Source organism: Chroicocephalus ridibundus, chromosome 5, assembly GCF_963924245.1.
Source record: "Chroicocephalus ridibundus chromosome 5, bChrRid1.1, whole genome shotgun sequence".
Lineage (NCBI taxonomy): Eukaryota > Metazoa > Chordata > Aves > Charadriiformes > Laridae > Chroicocephalus > Chroicocephalus ridibundus.
In genome coordinates this window covers 81,527,632-81,549,733 of record NC_086288.1, presented here as the reverse complement: position 1 = coordinate 81,549,733, position 22,102 = coordinate 81,527,632, and the positions used below count along the sequence as shown (strand labels likewise).

The 22,102-nt window shown below is 40.5% G+C and overlaps 1 protein-coding gene and 1 long non-coding RNA gene across 2 annotated transcripts in view; both read right to left on the bottom strand.

The window, feature by feature from the left end:
* Nucleotides 1-2,118: 2,118 nt before the first annotated feature.
* On the bottom strand, nucleotides 2,119-10,951 carry LOC134516669 (uncharacterized). Its single transcript, XR_010071392.1, has 4 exons — nucleotides 10,825-10,951; nucleotides 7,391-8,549; nucleotides 3,609-3,771; nucleotides 2,119-2,551 (listed from the first exon to the last, which is right to left on the bottom strand). It is a non-coding gene; the product is annotated as an uncharacterized LOC134516669 (long non-coding RNA).
* A 3,154-nt stretch (nucleotides 10,952-14,105) lies between these two features.
* Nucleotides 14,106-22,102, bottom strand: part of GPM6A (glycoprotein M6A) — a 135,897-nt gene continuing 127,900 nt past the window's right edge. Inside the window, exon 7 of the mRNA XM_063336056.1 lies at nucleotides 14,106-16,422. Within this exon, the coding sequence (XP_063192126.1) occupies nucleotides 16,270-16,422 (153 nt within the window). The 3' untranslated portion in view covers nucleotides 14,106-16,269. The remainder of the gene's footprint in view (nucleotides 16,423-22,102) is intronic.

Here is a 22,102-nt window from a genome sequence, read left to right as displayed (position 1 = left end):
AAGACTCCTAAAATAGAATCATAGAATCGTAGACTTGTCTAGGTTGGAAGGGACCTTTCAAATCATCGAGTCCAACCATCAGCCGAATATTGACAAAAACCATCGCTAAACCATGTCACTGGGTGGATCTGGGAGACTTCGAGACGAGCTCTGCGTTAGCTCTGGCTGAAGGCTGGGGCAGCTGTGCGCTTCCCGAGGGACCAGGTTTCCTCCCGGCTGGGCGGCAAAGCAGACAAATTCATTTTCCATGAAAGATATGCCTTGCCAAAAATATGGAAGTATAACACCTTCTGAAACCAAAAGCAAACATTTGTACTCTGCTTAATTTCCTCGAGTTTGTAGGGCTTGTCTTTTTCATTGCTATTGCTATTTTCATAATTTTAAAAAAATAACCATCAAGTGGTACCAGCCTTATCACACAGGCTGCACATCCCCTTGTGGCGTTCAGGGGCACGCTGATAGGTTTTGGAAATGTGAAGACTCAGTCTCGATATAGTAAGGCATCTTCCGTTTCCAAAATCATGGAGTAGAAAAGCAAACTACAGAAGACTGGGTAAGCAGAAGTACAAAGTACATTTACATTTTTATGGAAAGAAATTACCTTTGGGAGTGCTTGGTTTATTCCCTGCAATTATCGGCTGTATAAAACTCTTAATGCTCTGCACAACTTTTCTAAAGCAGGGCAGAGAAATCCCGTCAGATGTTTAAAATCTTTCTGCTGCTTGCTATAATTCTGATGTTACAAATAAATTCAAAAGGAAATAGTCTTCTTTCATTCTGCTCTCCATTCTTGTGTGATCTTCCTCGGTCTCCATGACTGAGTCACTGCAAAGTGACTCACAGAGGAAGATCTTTCATCTTTCTTTTAGCTTTGTATTTCAGCCTTATTACAAGTGTTCCCAGATGTTTTTACTGTCAAGAAACACTTCATATGACGCTCATATTCCTTGCCTCTTGACAGTTCTTTATTTTTTATTTCAAGGTCCCATTGAGTTTGTATATTGTCCGCAACTACTTTCTCTCTGGACTCATGTCCAGGATCTCCAAATTCTGCTATTTTCTACATATTTTGTCTCGACATGTATTTGCGCATGTTTTCTTTCAGTTCTTTCCCGCTCATTCGACTCTGCCCTCTAGTCTCGTATCAGATCGGTGATTATCTCCCCCCTTCAGTGGGTTTCCCACCCTGTCCCTTGTTCTGGGCATGACCCGTCCCTGCTCCGTATTCGCTCTCAGGCCTCCCTGCTACATCGCATCAAGCCCCCATTCCCCCCCCCCGCCATCCCCTTAAGGCCCTTAGTTGTTGTTACCCTGCCATCTCGCCTTTCGTCTTGTCTCTTCTTTTCCTCATCACATCCTCTTTGCCTGACGAGCGGCGCCCATTTTCCCATTTTCCCATCAATTGCTTTGCACGCCCAGACGTATCATTGCCTGCACCCGTTCGCTGCAACGGTTTGCTCTCCTCGCCCAACGCCAGCTCCCAGACAGGCAAACACAAACTAGCGAAAGACGTTTACCAGCCTCTGTGTTGCACAGGCGGTTATGTGGGGGTTAAGGAGAGACGCTGTCACCATAAGGGTAAGTACTAACACGCGGAAAAGGTAGCGCGCCAAACAAAATGATCAGTATATTTCAAACCTACGCGCTGAAAGCCCCTTTACCTGCGTTTCCTTACCAGAAGCCGCGTTCCAGGAGTCTCCCGACTGCAGAGGCTGCAGGATTAACGCCGAGAGGAGCGCGGGGAGACATTTCACACATCAGAGAGATGGGAGGGGGGGACGACAGCGAAGTCAGGCTTTGGCAGCTAACGTGCTTTTAACTCTGCCAACGTTTCCACTTGAACTAGAAATTTGACTACAGATATTGTGTGTCTTTGAATTTCTCTAGTCACTTATTTTAGTGCCTTATTCTGGACTTAGAGCCTGACTTTCCCTGCGGCCAGTGTTGAATTACTTTTAAGAGAAAAGGTTTGTGAAGAAGCCTATGGCTCAGCAACTTCATAAAGAAGTTGAGGGTTCAGGAACCCAGTGAGGATCCCTCCTCATCCCGGATTCGCTGGTTACCCCTCTCTAGCTGTTTGTTCCGCTCGAACCGTGCAGACCCAAGCCCTGTATTGCAGTCCCCCTGCTCCGCTTCGTATGCTCGCACCTCAGAAACATCTTTCCTCTAATAGATTGCAGAGCTTCAGCTCTTTTGCCTCTCCCTTTTCGCTCGTAGACCTTGTTTCTTTGACATTTCCTACTCTTCCCTGTGCTCGAAAAGCTTGCGATGGAGTTTTTCTAGACTTCTGTGTGTTTCATAGCGTACCATCCATCCCACCTCCAGCCTTTAGGCTTCATTTGAAAACCTTAAAAATATAGTCCCGTCATACCTGCTGGATGGATCGCTGCCCGAGTCTGCAGGAAGGCAAAACAGGACTTCTGAGAGGGAAAACAGCTCCAGGCATTTCAGAAAGACGTTATCTCTGACATTTAGGATGTGTGTGCAGAAGGAAGCAAGCAGTACAGCAGCCCCGGCTCCGATATCCAAGCAGATACCCTTCAAACCCCAACTGCAAGGAGAGAGGAGACCTGCACCCCAAGTCTTCTTGACTATTAGATTTGCATTCTAATTAAACTAGTTTGAATACATAAGATTGTACTTCTTGGCTTTGATTGGGCTAGTTACTGAAGACAACCCCTAAAGTACTTCGAGCACTCCTTTATTATTCCTGGGCCTCTGTACATTTTGATCATGTGTTTATTTCTCAAATAACACTTCTACTCCTGGGAATTTTTGAAGAATGAGAATGCTTGAACACCTGAACTTTGCTGTTTGTATGTAAGCAAAACAAGTAATTATAAACAATTTAGATCTCAGGTTCAACTCAGCCGCTGAATGCTCATAGTGCCTTTTGCTGGAGAGGGGACAGCAAAGGGCTACCAAGATGATGAGGGGACTGGAACACCTCTCTGATGAAGAAAGGCTGAGGGATTTGGGTCTTTTAGCCTGGAAAAAAAGAAGACTGAGGGGGGATCTTATCAACGCTTATAAATACTGAAAGGGTGGGTGTCAGGAGGATGGGGCCAGGCTCTTCTCAGTGGTGCCCAGTGACAGGACAAGGGGTAACGGGCACAAACTTGACCATGGGAAGTTCCATCTCAACATGAGGAGGAACTTCTTTGCTGTGAGGGTGGCAGAGCCCTGGCACAGGCTGCCCAGAGAGGTGGTGGAGTCTCCGTCTCTGGAGACATTCCAAACCCTCCTGGACGCGTTCCTGTGCCACCTGCTCTGGGTGACCCTGCTCTGGCAGGGGTGGGACTGGGTGATCTCCAGAGGGCCCTTACAACTCCTACCGTTCTGTAATTCTGTGATTCTGTGAGATGATGCCCTAGCGTATCTGCACTATGTGCATGGGGCTGCTAGTTGTCTTGATAGATCTGGCATAAAAATTACAAACTTACACCTTTCTGTACTGGCAACTGGAGGCCATGTGGGATATCCTACAACATCTCTGTGAATACCTATGGTTAGAAAATTGGATCGAGCAGTATTGGTAGTCAATGGAGGTCTCTAGACTCCATGAGCTAGAAGAGGAGCTTAGACACCAGACTAGATCACACACGCACCTCACACATGCGGATGCTTCCACTTCTCTTACTGTGGAGATGAATCCCCCTTTATTGTCCCACTCGATGACAACACCCATCTGTGCCTCACATCGATCAGAGAGGGGTCCTGTGTCTTTTTCAGGAACACAGCAGTCAAATCATACATTCATCTTGTTAATATCTAAAAAAAAGAGAACTTTAATTTGTTTTCAATCATTACTACTGAAAAACGATTTGGCTGGTTTTGACTCTGTGATGGGAACTTTCCAAAGCCACTTCCCTGAAGTAAAGCTATATTCCAAAGTGGTACAAATGACTAATATTCTAAATAGTAATTTTTTTTGTGTTTAAAAAGTCTTTACCAAATATACTTGTATGATTTTTCAGTCATATTTACAATTAGAGCTACGTATATGATCCCTAAAGTAACGATCCCCATGATTCTCAAAATAGTCATTTTAATGTGAATAGCCTTTAAGGAAGACATCACCTCTTCTTCCTAATAATCTTGGAGAGAATGTTGTCCTTTTCGATTTTGGCAAGAAAAATGTGTTGACAGATAAATGACGAATGTTTCAATTAATATCAATATTTTATACTCAAATGACTTTTACTTTAGTATACCGGTTTTAAGAAGGACCTTCCCTACCATATTTCTGCGTTTTCATATAGTAATGGCATCAAATAATTAATGTTAGACATTTTGTACAGCAAGGTGTTAGTGTTAAATACAATGGTAAAAGTCACAAAGATGTCAAATTCTGCATTTTCTTTGATCTTAAATAAATGAAGACTTTACAGTAAAAGAAAGTAATTTTCAAAACCAGTCAGAGCATCTCTGGCAAGAGCTAATTGACGTTTTTCTCATGTACTCTAGACCGAATAAAAATAGTGGTAGCAGTTACTGACCTTTCTTTCAGGACGTTGATAAATCATATGCAATACATCTCTCTTTTACAAATCTTAAAAAAAAACGACAAAGAAACAAACAAAAAACCCACTAAAGTGAAGAATGTTGCTTTTTGAAACAAGTTCCCCAATAACTCATAGAGAAGCAAGGGCTTAGCTAAAGAGTTTTATAGAATACTTCAATAAAGACAAACGTATGATATCCTAAATTCAGATCAAATTAGTCTGGCTATCTGGAAAGTCCTAATGCCATGGGCTCCAGAAGTGCTCAACACATATTTACGACCAACAAGGAAGTTCTTTATGCTTGTTATTTTGGAGGAGAAAACAAGTTTTTCTGAGGAATCTCTCCAATTCATCTTAAAAATTAGTTCAATCAAACAAAAAACCAACATATAATTATGCCAACTGTTGTCACCTAGACAAGGTCTGTATGCAAATAAACCTAAGCATCTCTCAAAATCAAGCAGTGCCAAGGCACACTTGCCATACTTAAAAATATCACAATTCATTTTGACAATTTGATTTAAAGCACTATTTTTGTGTTAGCCTGGAAGTTCCCTCCTGGGAAGGGACTATTCATTGTGAAACTGAACTAAGGAAGAACTAAGAAAATTACAGGTTTGGGGCCTACAAGAAAGCTGGGAGACCTTATAGCAGCCTTCCAGTACCTGAAGGGGGCCTACAGGAAAGCCGGGGAGGGGCTGTTTGCAAGGGCATGTAGCAATAGGACGAGGGGCAATGGTTTAAACTAGAGCAGGGCGGGTTTAGATGAGACATTAGGAAGAAGTTCTTTACACTGAGGGTGGTGAGACACTGGCCCAGGTTGCCCAGAGAGGGGGTGGAGGCCCCATCCCTGGAGACATTCAAGGCCAGGCTGGATGAGGCTCTGAGCAACCTGATCTAGTTGCAGATGTCCCTGCTGACTGCAGGGGGTTGGACTAGATGGCCTGTAGAGGTCCCTTCCAACCCAAACCATTCTATGATTCTATGATTCTAAGGCTTTTAGCTCATTTATTATGTTTTTTCCCAAAAGTTTCACTCCTCTTGCTAAAATCTTTTTTCATAACGACTTAATTCCGGGTAAAGTTCCCCTCATTTAAAAAAAAACACAGCTGAACTGAATTAATTTATTTTTTTAAATATTTATCTTAACATTAAATGTAATTATTCTTTTCCATTTCAGTCACCAAGTAAATCTGCTTTATGAAGGCACCAGACCATGAAGCTTTAAGGTTCTCATCTGCCCTAAGGTGTAATCCTTCCTATTTTCCAAATTAAATCAGATCTATATTTCAATTATCTGTTAAGGGGGAAATGCTCTATCAAGAGCAGGGCTACGTGTGCGATGTGTGTACAAGTTGTTCCTCCAGCTGGGATCCTGTGAGAGCCGGAAGAGCCACAGATGGATTTGCCAGTGTTGTCTTCTTGCCAAGGAGCCCAGACTGGAGGGCTGAGCCAGAGACAGCAGCAGGGTTGGCTCTACTGGCTTCCCTCTGCATAGAAACCCCAGCCACAACACTGGAGATCAAGAGACGTAAGACTCAACTACCTAGGTCTAGTAACTTGGTGTCATTTTGTATGTTTTAGGGTGTTTGATATCCTTCACTGGCCCAACAGATGCAAGCCATGTCATGTTTGAAACCTCTTCTGGATTAGTAACGGAAGACAAGGAGATATACCATGAGGCATCTAAAATGACCGTAAGTGTCGTCCAGTCCATCCCCCTTTATGTTTTAGGCTCCAGCTGTGACACAACGTGGTTTGGAACAGCTTGGCTAGCTAGACATCAAGGCAGCTTAACATCCAACTTCCACATCTACGGAGGGAACCCCACTTACTGCAACGCTTACACCGAGTTGGGTTGTCTCATGGTTGTCTCATGACGCCATGACTTTTGGAGCAAGCATCCCTCTGCTCCAAGTGACGCTAGAACTGTGCTCGGTGCTTTCACCGCAAATAAAGTTCACATACAGCAGGAAGCTGCTGCTACTGCAACTCACTAGTTTAAGTTAAAATGTTTGTTCATTCTAGAAAGTGACAAAATATTTCTGAAAGACTAGCAGCCCTTTTTTACCACCAGGTAAGGTGAGCAAGCATCATAAATAACATTTTTAGAAATTGTACCTGTAATATAAAAAAGCCATACTGTACAAATATGCAGTATTTTTTCGGTTTGGTTTCAGAATATTCTTCTGCAACAATAATTATCTACAAATGCCATTTTTAAAGTAGGTGGCAAAATCTGCTAAGAATTAAAAAAAAATTCTTTTACAATAATAATAATGCCAAGAAGTCAGGTTCATCAGCAAAATCCTTTCGTTATTCACTTGCTGTAAACCTACCAATCGTGACAAAGATTTAAGGGCTGAATCTACCTGTATACCTGTATAGAGACAGAGGGTTTGGACGTTTTCAAGCTATGTTACAGAATAAATTCTAAATATACAGAGCTAGAAAAGAAACAGATTGGAATAATTCTACCGAAAGAGATTATTTAAAATCGTACTCTCCTAAAGCCACTAATTACCCACATCTTTCTGTTTTAAGCAGTTTTACCACCAGATGTCAGGGTTCTACAAATGTCAGCATGAGACTTACCACAGTCTTCCCCTTCAACCATTTTCCTCATTGTCAAAAGCTACAAAATGCTACCTTATATGGGTAATCTCCTTGTGCTGTGTTTATATCTTTTAAAATATGTAAAGATACTTATACGTAATGAGGAATAAGCATGAAGACCAACATGTTTTCAATTTACCCATAACAGCGTCTTATACTGCTGTGATTAGAACACTGAGCTCCGGCCCACGGGCAGAAAAAAAAATAATTATGAATTCCATAATAGTTTCTTTTCTGTTAAGGTTTCCACTGATGTTTACTTAACTTACCTCAAACAGGTCGGATGGGGCTGGTCATCAAGAAACAAACTGCCTGACTTTCGCAGGAAGATCGGTTAAGCAGCACATCGCTCCACAAGCTGACGTGGAATTCAGGACAGAAAAATACGTCTAATATCCAAATTCAGTGTCACCACAGCACTTTCATTTGATTCCCTCCAGTTTTTCGTGAATAAAATCATTTAGGTAGAAGAAAGATTCCCTTTGAACTTCAGAGACCTTTTGAAAATTATAATGCTTTAAAAAGAAAGGACAAGTCCCTTCAGTTTGTTTATTTAGATTTCTCGGTCTGAACAAATTCCTAGAAAGAAATAGAGCTGAGATGATTACTGCATTTTCATATATTCATACAGAAAAAAATGTATGACAAAAATAATCACAACCATCAAACAAACGGAGTGCTATTGACAGAGTCTCTCTACTTACAACACGAAAGAAATTAAATTAGGTCAGCTGTAAGCATATGAAGCCAGGGTCAGGACTGCAGCTGCCAAAATAAAAATATAGAGTAAGGAAAGGTACCTTTCTGCAGGCAAATGGGAATTCTGACACCAGGTTTCAAGGCGATACAGTCTGGTGTACTGTTGACCATGATCTATGCTTCATAATGGAGAAGAAAAAAATAATCTCCGCGGCATTTATCAAATTGAAGTGTAACACTGGATTATGCATTTGTTGTCCCTGTCGAGCATCCAACAAAAACTCACAAGCAGTAGCCAGAACAACACTGGATCAAACACAGATTTGTTTTCACTCTGAAGGCTCTCTATAATTTTTTCTTTTCTCTTTTTATTTTTTTTTTCAGAAAACAAAACAATAGATTTACTAGAAGGACCATGACCCTAAAATGAGTCTCAAATTATGCAGTTTTCTCAGTTACCCTCCTGGGAAAACCTGCGAGACAGAGTTGAACTGTGATCTTCTGGAATATAATCAAATTGCCTGCATGCCTATTCCTAAATACCTGTTCCACAGGTCTGGCCCGTACGCTCATCCAGGAACTGAGTGGATTTTGTTCTCAAGAATTTAATCCAGTTAAAGAGATTAATGCAGATAACAAACTCTTACTGCGCCCCATGGCACACAGGGAAACGAGGAGACGACTTTCACGGATTGATGGCTCCTTCCATGCATGTGGCTCTTCTGTATTCTAACGAAATTAAATACAAATGGATATATATGAATCTGTGTATTTATTGTCAAAATGCAAAAATATCACATTACCAAACCATAAAAATGCATGTCATGCCTGAATACTGTTAGCCAGTCTTAAATTTTAAATAAGGAGATTTTTTATTCTCTTTTTTTTAATAAACTTTTCTCCTCAGGAAAATTGATTAACACTTTCTATAGTTCACTTAATTATATCATATAAATTACGGTATGAACTCACATTATTATTTTCAAAGTTTTTTCATGAATTTAGTGGATTCGAGGGGTTTTTTATTATCAGCTGCTTTGTCCCAGAGGAACACCCCTCCCTAGACTTAGAAAAATATTCTTTTGCCTAACATTATTATTTATGACTTTGTTTGATTTTAAAGAACAACAACAACACGACTTGAATATCAATTGAAAAGCGTCGCATCGCACAAATTTGCATAGGATTTAAAGCAACATGATCTTGTATGGATAAATATTACCCTAATTCCTGGTTTTCCCTTATTTTTACTCTAAGAATATTGAAGGCTGACAGAAATCTGTTCAAGGAGCTCAGATTTTTCTCCTTAGTTAACAGGGAATCATACGAGAGTTTGGGTGGGAAGGGACTTTTAAAAGTTCATCCAGTCCAACCCCCCTGCCATAAGCAGGGACATCTTCAACCAGATCAGGTTGCTCAGAGCCCCGTCCAACCTGGCCTGGAATATTTTCAGGGATGGGGCATCTCCCACCTCTCTGGGCAACCTGGGCCCCAGGGGCTCACCACCCTCAGTGTAAAAACATGCCAAATAGCTGAGAAGTACTGGGGCAATAGAAGTGGCAGCTCTTCCATGAGGAAACTTGTTGCTGCTCACCACCTACAGCAGAAAAATGACTAGGATAAGATGAACTCAAACTAGGGAGGAGGAAGAGCGAGCAGTGTGCCCCAAAAGACAGAGAAGTCCAAAACGACCACCCCCACGACCAGATACTCCACCTGAGAGCGATGGAGGTGAACGTACAGAATCAGGACGCACCATCCTCAAAGATGACCCAGTCTAGAACCCAGAGTCCAAAAATGATCTTCCTCCCGTGTAAGAACTGTCTTAGTTATTATCTGTTATCCAATTATTTACCCATACGAGGACTTTCCTATGGCTGAGTGGTCTTAAAATACTTTGGCAAGATACTGTCAAAGGCCCTTTGGATGTCTAAATAAATAGGAAATGAAAGAGACTGCTGATAACCACATGGCTGCTGACACCCTCAAAAGACTCCAGTAGGTTTGTTAATAGACTTCCATTTATAAAAGTCATGCTGTGTCTTCTCAAGTGTATTTGATTTATCCAGGTACCCATTAATTGTATTTTCTACTGTAGATTCTAAAAAAAACCCACCGTTGAATAAAGATGATGGGCTCACAGGCCCACAGGACATCAGAATACTATTAAAGTCTGCAGGATCTCAGCTGATTTTTCTTCTATAACTGGAATAGTACAATTTCAGACAACAGAGCACTGATTAACTGTATATTAAAAAAACCCACCCTATTTCATCAGACTAGGTATTGTATGCACGTGTGTGTATATTTAAAATGTATGAAAAATGCAATCACTTAACTATTACATTGCAAAAAATCATAATGTGACCCACTTGGTTTTAAGCAAATGATACAAACCCCAGATCTTCCAGACTGCTCAACCTCAAATCCTGACTTTGTTCTGTTGTTAGTGAAACACAGACTTGCTTCAGAGGGGCCAGGATCATGTGCGTTGCGGTGGTTCCTCTTCTGCATCATCCTCAGAGCTGCTTTAACTGACACAAACTCCACGCATACGTTCCATCCTACTACACGCGTGACATCTGCTCTGCCATCGTGTTTCTCATGCTGGGAAGGGAAACCAGGAGGACGTGGCCATACCACCAGCAACTTGGTCCTACCATGACAATTAAAGGCATGTAATGGGAGGTGTCCCTGCCCATCGCAGGCCACTGGAACTAGATGATCTTTAAGGTCCCTTCCAACTCTAACCGTTCTATGATTCTATGACCTGCAGCTACAGGTTTCTCTTGGCCACACGCTCCTTTAAGGAGAAATGTGCCTTGGGACTGTCCCAAATCAAGACGTTCCAGGCAGTATTTGCTCTTTGTACCTTGTCAGAAGCTCTCGCTACTTCTTGAGCCCGTGAGTCCTACGCGTCATACCTAATTCTTTAATTGAGGTACAGGCCCTGAGCCTAGCTTATTAGTTTGCAGCTAGGGTTACTAGCAAGGCAAAATCTTACATTTCTTTGTCCCTCTCTTGCTCTTTTTCACCGTCTTCATCCCTTTTTCCAGCCATGTGGTACACCACTCGCCAGTGAGACCTCCTCTTCTCAGTAGCAGCAAGTTTTACGTTACTTCAGTTCCACTTAAAATTACAGCACAAGGAGCAGCATGTCAAGGAGAAAAAGCAAACCATGAAAGGAGAACACAGGTACGACTTAAATACGGTAATGAGGTATTACTGCCTAACATGTGATTTCACGTGTCACAATGTAAAAAGGTGGCAACAACACAAGGGCTTCAACGCTGCTTATTCATCTCAAACCTGAGGCACCTGACAATTTGCCTCTGTGTCTAACTGTGGGATTTAGTGTATTACTCCCAAAGATCAAACTTGTGAGGGTGTGCAAACTAAACTGGCTGAATCCTAAAATTCCAGGAGTTGGTTTGCATGCTTCAACCGGGACGTGAACTTGTTGAGGATAAGTTTGCTCCCCACTGAGATTGGTTCTTAAAATAGTATTTATCCTTAAGAAAAAAATGGGGTAGTGGCTTCAAACTGAGAGAGGGGAGATTGAGATGAGATATTGTGAAGAAATTCTTTGCTGTGAGGGCGGTGAGCCCCTGGCCCAGGGTGCCCAGAGAAGCTGTGGCTGCCCCATCCCTGGAGGGGTTCAAGGCCAGGTTGGACGGGGCTTGGAGCAACCTGGGCTGGTGGGAGGTGTCCCTGCCCAGGGCAGGGGGTGGCACTGGGTGGCCTTTAAGGTCCCTTCCCACCCAAACCAGTCTGTGATTCTATGATTTTCTCTTCTAAAATGAAGATTCTCTACCACAAACGAGCTGTCTCTGTACCAGCAGAACCACTTACCTGCTGCCATCATTGCTAATAACTGTTAAATACAGGAGTGACCCTCTGCAGGGTTGGGATCCTCCACAGATATCTGAAAGAAACAGAAACTATTGTTAAAAATCTCAAAATCCAGAAACTGCTGGAGTTCCCCCCTCTTAAAAAATACAAGTCAGAAGAATTCACGTGGGACAGAAAGAGCTGTTAAATACAAGAGGTGCTTTGAGCTTGTTCTTTTCAATTGATATCTACCCAAAATGCAGGCAGCGCTGAAATGTGCTATCACCTGGAGACATAAATGAGTTTGCTGCCCAACAACACCTATTTGCAGGCTTTCTGCGCAACCCAACGGAAATAAAACGTTGCTTGTATTTAAGAGAGAACTTGTATAAACACCACCCTTCCCCTCCTGGGATGAAATGCATTATAGTCTGTGCTTCTATGACTTAGCTGAATCGAGCTGTGTTCTTCAGAAATGCAGCCGTGTTAATACCTGCGGTAACCCCGAACTGAATAATTGAAAAATACGCTGGGTCTTAACGATGGAAAGAACTCTATAAACTTTTGTCATTGATTATTATAGGAAGCACAGCGCAGAAATTTTCCGTCCTAAAATCTACTGTACCAACTGGAGGTGAATTGCAACCATGGTCATGTTCAAGAAATACTTATGGTCAATGCATACGTATTACAATTTAAATAACCGCACCAAGTCAAGACTAATAATGGCATCTATTATTAAACCCAATGAATTTATACATACACTTCCAATTACAACAGAAATCCTCATTTTATTTTAGCTCCTGTGACAAAAAAAAAAATCATAAACTATTTAGAAACATGAAATTAGCAAATAATTTCAGCGCCTCCTGCTTTTAGCCGCATCACCCAACTAGATGATACATTGGCTTTAGGCATGACACTGGCTTAAAAATTCTCCTCCTCCCAACCCCTGCTGTGGACACTCATCCCCACGTCTCCAGTGCGCTCCACTATTCCCTAAATCATGCTGATTAAACGGTTCGTGTGGTTGTGCCGAAAACAGAAACACTGATACGATCCTGCTGAGGGAGAAAATAAGCTTGTGCAAAGAAAATGAGGTGACGTGGGTAGAGGAAAAGGGGTGGGAAGGATTTCTAACTCAAGCAGGTTTTGGATCTGTTTTGTAACGTGCTATGAGCACTATTGATGGGCACAGTAAACCATGAAGAAAACACAAAACTGAGTATCTAGGGCTGGAAGCTTCTTAAATTGGAATTTTCATGGAACTACCCCCTTTCGTGCAGCAAAAACCTGCACTAAAGGGATTGATCTACGATCGGTTTTCTTGTTTCTGCAGAGCACAATAGCCACAGGTTTAGCACAGACGAGTCTACAGAAATCAAGATCTGCGCAACCTACCTCAGGATAAATCAGCGTGGGCTGTCAACAAGCACCCAAGAGTCTGGCATAAACCAAATACACGCAGACGTTGAAGTGAATCAGTCATGACGGGTGTGCTGTGGGAAGCTCCTCTGCTCCCTTGGCTTGTGCTGCTGCTGAAGGACTTGTTTGCCGTGACGGCATGCGTTCCCACCACGAGCACACAGAGAGCCGCGCAACAGCTAGTTAACCGAGAAACAAACACATTGTGGAACTGTCTTCCAATTAATTTTCCTTAGTGATATCGTGCTAATTGGCACAGCTATGGATTTCTCTTAGCCATTTAAACGACTTTGCATGCACAGAAGTAACGCAGCATTGTTACCAGTCTCCTCAGCAACACTCAAAGTGGCGCCAGAGCCGCTTCTGTTGAGCTTTTTCCAAATGACACCACGGTCACGTGCATCTTGCCCAGCTGTAAAAATATAACAAGTATGGCTCATCCTACCTTGCTCTTCCTCGACTACGAAATTCTGCTCTCAGAAGAAATTCTGCTCTCATTCATATAACTTTTCTGATACTAAATGCTGATTAAGAGATATATTTGAAGGAACCTGCGCATGGGCAATGACCGCGAGTTTTAATTCAGCGGAACAAACTACCCAAAACTGTGGCCCAATTCCTACCCGTGGGAAGGCTGTACACTGTACTTTTACCTATGTGCGATCTGTAAAGGTACAGGCCAGAGGAAATTGTATCATGAAAAGGGATAAGAACATTACTCTTCAGAGTTTGGATTTTTTTTTTAAATTATTCATCACCATAAGAATTTTTTGCCACAGATTGGACAAAGACATATTCTATAATTAATAGAACATCTCCAAATGATTATTTTTAAAATTTTACCCTTTATTGTCATAATTTCTGCTAAAGGAACTATCTCCTCGAACATCTAAAAGTGGGTTGTACCAAAAAAATGCATAATACTGAGAAGAGTCCTCCAATAGCAAGGACAAGAGAAGGGACAAGCTTCTTCCATTTCTGGTTCCAACGATTTGTCCAGTACAGGCAAAGAAAAAACTACGCAACACGAACAATTAATAAGTACACAAAGTACACAAGTGTGTTTATTACATTTTTGCAAGCACTTTGTTCTACATTTCAAAAACGCCACCATCAAGCTGTTGGCACATTTATGTACAAAACAGATTAATTGTAATGCCTGCTACAAAGCATTCTTTGTGAAAATACAAACTCTAATACCAGAGAAGAGCCAAAAGCATTAACATCATTACATGAGTTTAAAAGACAAAGTTTTAAAAATCAGCACAAACGTTTGAAGACACAAAACTGAAACACTACAATATAGAATCCAAAAGAGGTTCCTACTACTTTTTGCAGAACTGTAATACCGGTACTGCACATTATCAGAAAACTGTTGACCCCATAGGACAGCCTAAGTGTAAAAAAAAAAAAACCAAAAACAAAACCAAACAACAAAAAAAACCCCAAACCCCAAATCAAAAACACAACCAAAAAAACCCCAAAACAAGCAAAAGAAAAGAAAAATTAAAAAAAATTCAATCAACTAATACTACTTAATGCATTATCATGCCACAAGTAACTATAGTATTACCCTCTACTTACTACAAGAATTGTTAAAAATTACTGATGATGCATGACTAGTAATAGTACAAAGAAGAGTTTTACTCAAGAAGTTTTATTAGAAATGCACTTACACTGAGAGAGAATTCACAATGGTCCAATAAGTGCACAAAACTACCTAAGATTTTTAACACTGACAAAAATGTCTTGTCAGGCTACATCACTTTAAAAGACACTTTACAGCATTCTTGTAGCATTAGAAAGAGGCAAAAAGAAAAAAAAAATCCACCAAATTTGGTCCAATAATACCGACTTTTCTTAAATAGGGTTTTTTGTTTTGTTTTTGATACAGGTAATTCTTTCAAATGAAGATGACCTGTCTTTCTGATAACATTTTCCTATCAAAATAAAGGTTCAAATATATTACTACACTTTCAAATAATAAGCTCTGTAGTGTTTTTCACCTTACTTTAACATAGTACAGGTAAACCGATATGTGTAGGAAAGCTAGAAGCCAAGCTATAACATTTATGGAAGTCTCCTTTAATATATCTTTTACAGTTCAGACAGGTGCAATCCATTTAAATTTTTAAAGCAGGTAAAAAGACATCTGACTCCTACGGTCACTGTATTTTTGATATATTACTTTCATAAATGTAGCTAAGCAGTAATTTCTTACATCGTCACATGAACAGCTCCAATTTAGCATAACCATCATTGAATTCGAGAGAGATCATTCTGTAAAAAACTATGGATAACTATATCACTTAATTAACAATTGTCTATATACCATAACTCTTTAACAGGTAGCCGTGGTATTGAATTCCTTCAAAAGGCAAGTGGCCATGCATTGTTAGCACCACGGTCTGCATGCTCACAATACAAACAGGAATTATCACCCATGGAACTTGGAACAAGAGAATATTCTTTAAAAACATCGATAATAATACAATGTTAACAAAGATAAGAAGCACTTTTTTCTTTTTTTTTCTTTTTTTTCTTTTTTTCTCTTTTTTTTTCATTTTTCTTTCCTTTTTTTTTTTTTTTTTTTTTTTTTTACCCACTATTACAAATTTAGAAATTGCACCTTTGATTGTTTAAAACGTTCTTAGGACCTTCGTTCAAGTCGATCAGGGTCCATCTGGCAAGTTTTCCAAATATAAAGGAAAGTCATCAGAGTGTTTTCTTTATATATTGTACATCATGTACAATGGTCCCTTTGAAGTATACCTGTAGTTAAAGTAGTTATTGAACTCAAAACTAAAAAGTATAAAAAGCTACTTTTTTTTTTCAAAAAACATATAAGAAACAATGCAAAAGGTGTTATGCATAACACATACAAAGTGATTAAAAAAATCAAACACATATTTGTATTTGACAATAGTTTAGTATCCTTGATCTAGCAGAACTAATTAGCTTAAAAGGATTCAGGAAAAGGCTATTTAGGAGCTTTGTGGCAGAGAATGGTCACACAAAGTAAGAACTAATTAAGAAACCAAGTGCTAGACAACCAAGAATTGTACCTGGGTGATGTCTGAATCACCCAAACTATCTTTTGTGAGAAGCACTTTCAATTGTTTTTAAAATGGTTGGATGGCCTTTAGTTAAACAACAAAGCATTCACATGTTAGAAAGTAAGACAAGGTTTCTCTTATGTGTAAGCATTGAGCCGCTCTTTAGAGCGAGTAGAATGAATGTCATGAAGCTCTTGTTCCTCCTTTGATTTAATATCCTCGTATTTTTGCATTCTGCAAGCATCTTTCACATAGGCCCAGTTGGCAGACAAGACCATGAGATAATGGACCTGTAAGAGAGGTAACATGGAGTTAGGAACCAAGGGAGCTGGGCAGAACAGAGCGCGTTCAAACTGGCGAGCTATGGGATAGAGCTTGGGCTTTCATCAGAAGGAACGGAGCTTTGTCATGTCATGAAGTAGAACAGCAATACGATGTGAAGTTCGAGCTTGAGCTTCATTAATCCTCAGATAACCCGGCGCACAGACGGCACTCTTACCGTGACTCGCTAGTCGGTAGCAATGGTTGTAAAAAATTTAAAAGAACTGAGAAATCGACACATCATCCCCGCTTTGCTATTTCAGCCAGTCTGCAAATCTACGTGGAAAAAACACCTCCTGGTAATCTCTTGCAGACTTTTCCCCATTGAATCACTGTTTGTTAAAGTAGCTGCCTAAGACAAAAATATGCCGTAGACACATCTGTAGTCTTGCGATTACTCATCTAACACAATTTAATAAATATTTGCTTTTTCCTTCCTGTTAAAATTAGCATTAGCTTTCCATTTTGCCATAACTTCTTTCCTTCATCTACAACTCCAGCAATTTTGTCAAAACCAGCTAATTCGGTAAAAATTTGTCAAAAATTGAAAAATATTTTCAGCTAGGCAAAATGTGACAAAATATAGTTACAAATAAACTTGAGGTCTTAAAAGGGCACGCACCTGTCACCATTTAATTTAGTAATTTTATTTCACTATGTATTAGTTATACCACAATTTATTTATGCAATTCCTTGAAATGCATGCAAAACAAAAAAGCGATTTGAATTATTTTTAAAAGACAACTTCTGTATACGTCTTGAATGGAGCAGAAACAATGTTCACGTTCTGGGTAAATTTTTGAACAATGTAGAAATACATTTAATTTTTCTAAAGAAAACAAAGATTAAGAGCTTTCCAAGTATCCCATCCAAAAACAAAATAAAAAATTATCTGAAAAGAAGGGGAAAAAAACCCAGAGCCAGTGATTATTATACAAGTTATTGGTGAGTATTGGACGTTGGACGTGGCTCACTTGCAGCCAACACGAATCACTGGGTGAGCTGTGATGATGTGCACCCAAAGAACTTGGTTTATTTATCTTAGCGAATGGGGAGGACAGAGTGTCTATGAATACATCAGAGAATTAAACACCAATTAAAGGATATTGGCAATATTGTCACATGAACAAATGTTTTTCACGTGGCTTTGAATAAATTTAATCTGAAAGTCAGCGAAAGGTATCTTACCAGTAGAAAAATTATGTTCTGCAAATGTTTTCCATTATAAATAGAGGATGTAAAACACCCTAATTGCATTTGAGATGGAGCTTAGCAGTCTATAAAAATCGTATCGTATGGCAGCCCATGACCAAGTTTAACAACTGGTAGCTGTCCTGCCTTCTGAATGGTGGCACTGAAAAATCAAGCAAGTGATAAATATTAATACACCACCAACACAAGGAATGAAGCTGAGTCCTCCAAGGAACTGCTGCCAAAAATACTTTATTCCAATAAAGCTGGTGAGGGGTCTGGAGCACAAGTCTGGTGAGGAGCGGCTGAGGGAGCTGGGGGTGTTCAGCCTGGAGAAGAGGAGGCTGAGGGGAGACCTTCTCGCTCTCTGCAGCTCCCTGAAAGGAGGGGGTAGCCAGGGGGGGTCGGGCTCTTCTCCCAAGGAACAGGCCATGGGACAAGAGGAAATGGCCTCAAGTTGCACCAGGGGAGGATTAGGATGGATATCAGGAAAAATTTCTTCCTGGAAAGGGTTGTCAAGCATTGGAAGAGGCTGCCCAGGGCAGTGGTGGAGTCGCCATCCCTGGAGGTGTTTAAAAGCCGGGCAGACGTGGTGCTAAGGGACACGGGGTAGTGGGGGTTTGGGCAGGGTTGGGCTGATGGTTGGACTCGATGATCTGAAAGGTCCCTTCCAGCCGAGGCAATTCTAGGATTCTATTCTAAATTTCCTCCTTTGGGGGCAGTCACATGCTATCTGCATTCAGTCCCTTTTGGAGTTAGTTTCCTTAGTCTTCATGCTTGTGACCACCTACAGTGTAAAGTCTATTTCGCTGCCTGTAAGAGCAATGAACGGCTCTCCTGTCCACCTCAGCTTCCGGGGTCTGGGCCTTTCAGGACATCTGCAGGCTTCGAAAGCTTTCCTTTCAAAGGTGGACTTCAAATGTCCTACCTTCCGTCTGCTGGATCTGCTTGCAAGGAGCCTCTGACCTTCTTAGGACATGCTCTCTTGGCTCTGTATTCAGCCAGAAAATAAAAATATTCAGTAATGGTATTCAGCTGGTTTATTCCAGGTCTCTCTGGACATTTATTCCTCCCCCAGCAAGCTTTCAGATACTTTCTAATGAGAGCATGTCTTATAGTTAATTGAGTGCCTCAGAGGCCACAGTTAATTGTCTGAAATCAAAAAGATTCCATCTCTTCCTAAGAAATGGAAAAACTAAACTAGGATTCAAATAGTGGAAAATGGAATAGACTAATCTTAAAAACACCTTGAGATTATGTAAACTCTCCTTTTCGTATTGGGCTTTTGTAGATACATGAGCATCTTAGATTCATACTAAATGAACAGAACCAATTCTGTAGGATCTTTCTTTTTTTTGGAAAAGCCAATGTTGTCTTTTTCCACAAATGTTTGCTGGCAATTGTTGCTGATTAGTGCAGGCTGATGTTCATTTCTTAATCTGGCTAATTAAAATCAAGGAAAGCGTTCTGAAACCCTTCAAAGGAGCACGTATTTTTGGTGTCTTTTTTGTCCTGGTGGTTTACCGCAAGCTCTCACCTATTTGGGGAATACAGTCTGAGTTGAGGAGCCATAAAATAGGAAGCAGCGTTCAGAGAATCCGTCCTCTGGGAAAAAGACTACAGATAGTAGTATTTCTACGTATCTTTAGGAGTTTCTTAATACATCTAGTACAACCCTCGCAACACAACCTGTGATGGCAGCGCGAGTGCTGGAGATGGCAGCACGTACTGTGTTACCCTGGGACGCGTCCTGGGCGTAATTTAGCACGCAGGAAAAAGAAACGCCTTGTATCTACCTCAGCTGTTCCAAAAGATTTCACTGGAACAGGCATTTCTAGATCAAATGAGAGGCACTTGCACTGAATCCCCATTCTGATGAATGAAATGCCTTAAAATTCCTCCACGGTAAAACTCTAGAGGAAAATCAAAAGAAACAGGCTGGTAATCCTAAGAATTCTGTCATCTCAGAAAATTACAATTTGCATCCAATGAAAACAGCAGTGCTGGTCCTTCGAGGGTAAGATTTCAATTAAAAAATATAATCTGAACCTCAAACAGCTTGTAGACATGAGAGCCCTAGAAGCGGGGGTATGTCAGCAGCGTACTCACATCTTCCTGATCTTTTAAAACACACCTGCCAGAAAACCCTGCAACTGAAGAATATGTGATGAAAATGGGACCACGTAGGCCCATTTCTTATTCTCACAAAATATTTGGTAACGACGCATTAAGAGGCAAATTTTAACCTGACGTTCTTGCAGTTTGCACTTGGCATTTTTCTCCTACTAAAAAAAAAATAGAGAAACTATTCTGAAAGTGCACTGGCCACAGTCTGACCTTCGTTAAACTCCCATTCTTCACCCATCCCTTCCTTCAAAAGTCACAGACCCAAACTTCCGGGACAACTGCTGAAAACTCTTGGAGTTCACGCTCACTGCAAGCAGGATGACTTTCCTGGAAACAACTGCTTTGGCTTTTGTAATGAATATAATCTCAAATACACATCCGTGCTATAGAATGGCATGTATGTTTAACAGTCCCACCACCTTTGTTTTTTTTGTTGAACACCAAGTTCCTAGATAACATTGTCACACTAAGGAGGTCATCTCTAAGTGGCTGTCTAATTGCATTTCACACTTCCATGACCTGAGTAGCCTGAAGCCGGTGGGGCCCTGTCAAGGCTTATTCAAATTGAAGCAGGGCAGCTTCCACAGTCCGCCTCGGGATGTTTCAATTACACACATATGCAGGACAGCGCGGGGTCTTTCCATGCTCTACGAAACATTCCCGCTTAGATTTCTTCATAAAGTGAAATTATGGTTCAGCTTTTCAAAACTGTAGAATTGCATCTAGGCTAAGAAGGGGTTTGGTTTTGGTTTTCCTTTCCTTTTGGGACATGTCGTTATCTCAGCAGGGCAGAAGTCTAAATAACATTTTTTTCCTCCCCTTACCTGCATCTAACATCCTGCAGAAGAGCACAATCATACTGGGGGAGGGGAACGAGACCACTTACGCATTTCCCTTGTCCTTGTTTCGGGAGAATTGTTTGCGTCTCCGTTTTGCAGGCCATAGCTGCTGTGAAGGTTCAGGCAGAAGACTAATGCTCACATGGTAATTTTTGAGAAGGGAAACTCTATCTCCTAATTCAGTTTTGCTGTAGTGGTTTTGGGAAACGCCACGGGCAGGATGCTTACTGGCCTTACAATCACCCTTTGGGATGGTAGAGTTTACACTTAAACAACTTCACGTCTTCTGCTTCTATCTGACACAATGTTGAAAACAGTAAAATTAATAGCTATTACTTCACTGATCATTTCTGTATCCATTTATTGTCCATTCAGACATGAGAAAGAGCAGTAATGTTCAGAATCACACATAGTCCAAATTCAGTATGATCCAAACCCCTGGCTTTTCTTTTTCTGTGCTCAAGACTGACAAAAAGTATCTACAACATAAATAGTTCTATCAGTTTTTTTTCATCTTGGGCTGAAGTCTAAAAATGATAATTTTTCAAAACGAACTATTTGACATTTTCCTTTTCTGCAAAATAAAGCTTTTGCTGACATATACTCTAAAAAATATGTGAGTTTTTCTATACACAATCCTAACTCATAGGCCAAGTCTCTTTTTGAGCCCCCAAACAGCATTCCGCTATGGAGACTCCGGAGGCAGCCAGTGAGTTGTGAAGAAATTCCAACACTCATACACAAATCTGAGACCAAGAGAGAGACTGAAGTAGTAGATATGGGAAAATTATGACTTGTAACCAAATGGTTTGGAAGTAGTAACAGATGTTTTCTTGTGCTTTTTTGCAATAAATGACTACAGTTTTCTAAAATATATTTTTAAAATACAGATTAATGAAAAGTATCCTGGTGGCAGATGATCTTAATATTTATGAATAAGCCAGTTTCTTTGGTGAATTTCATGACAAATGTTGATATTAAAAGAGTTCAAGAACTCTGCACATATTAAATAATCTGGCTCTTGAAAACATCCACAAATCCAGAAGTGAGGATATAATGAAGTATAGCAATGGCATGACTTAAAATGTCATTTAAAAGAGCAAATTTTACCAATTCATCTTTTCAGTGCTCTCATTGATAATGCACAACTATTACTGGCTGGCAATAAATACAAAATGCTACTTAAGTGGGATGGCCTAAGAAATCTTTTACAAGTGCAATAAATTAATAAGCTTCCCCTTTTGTGAAGGGCTGGTATTTTAATCTCATTTTTTGTTAAGAAGTCTTCTTAAATTTCATGGAGATGTGCTACTGTTGTGGATATATACAAAGATGAACTTCATTAAATCATACTTGTGATTATTGACGCAACAACACATATTGGGAAGGAAATTGGTTCTCCAGTGACTTGAAGGGCTTCTGCACACTGTCCCACACCCAAACCCATTGCTGATACCTTACCACCTTCTACTAATTTGAGTGTAGGATCTGG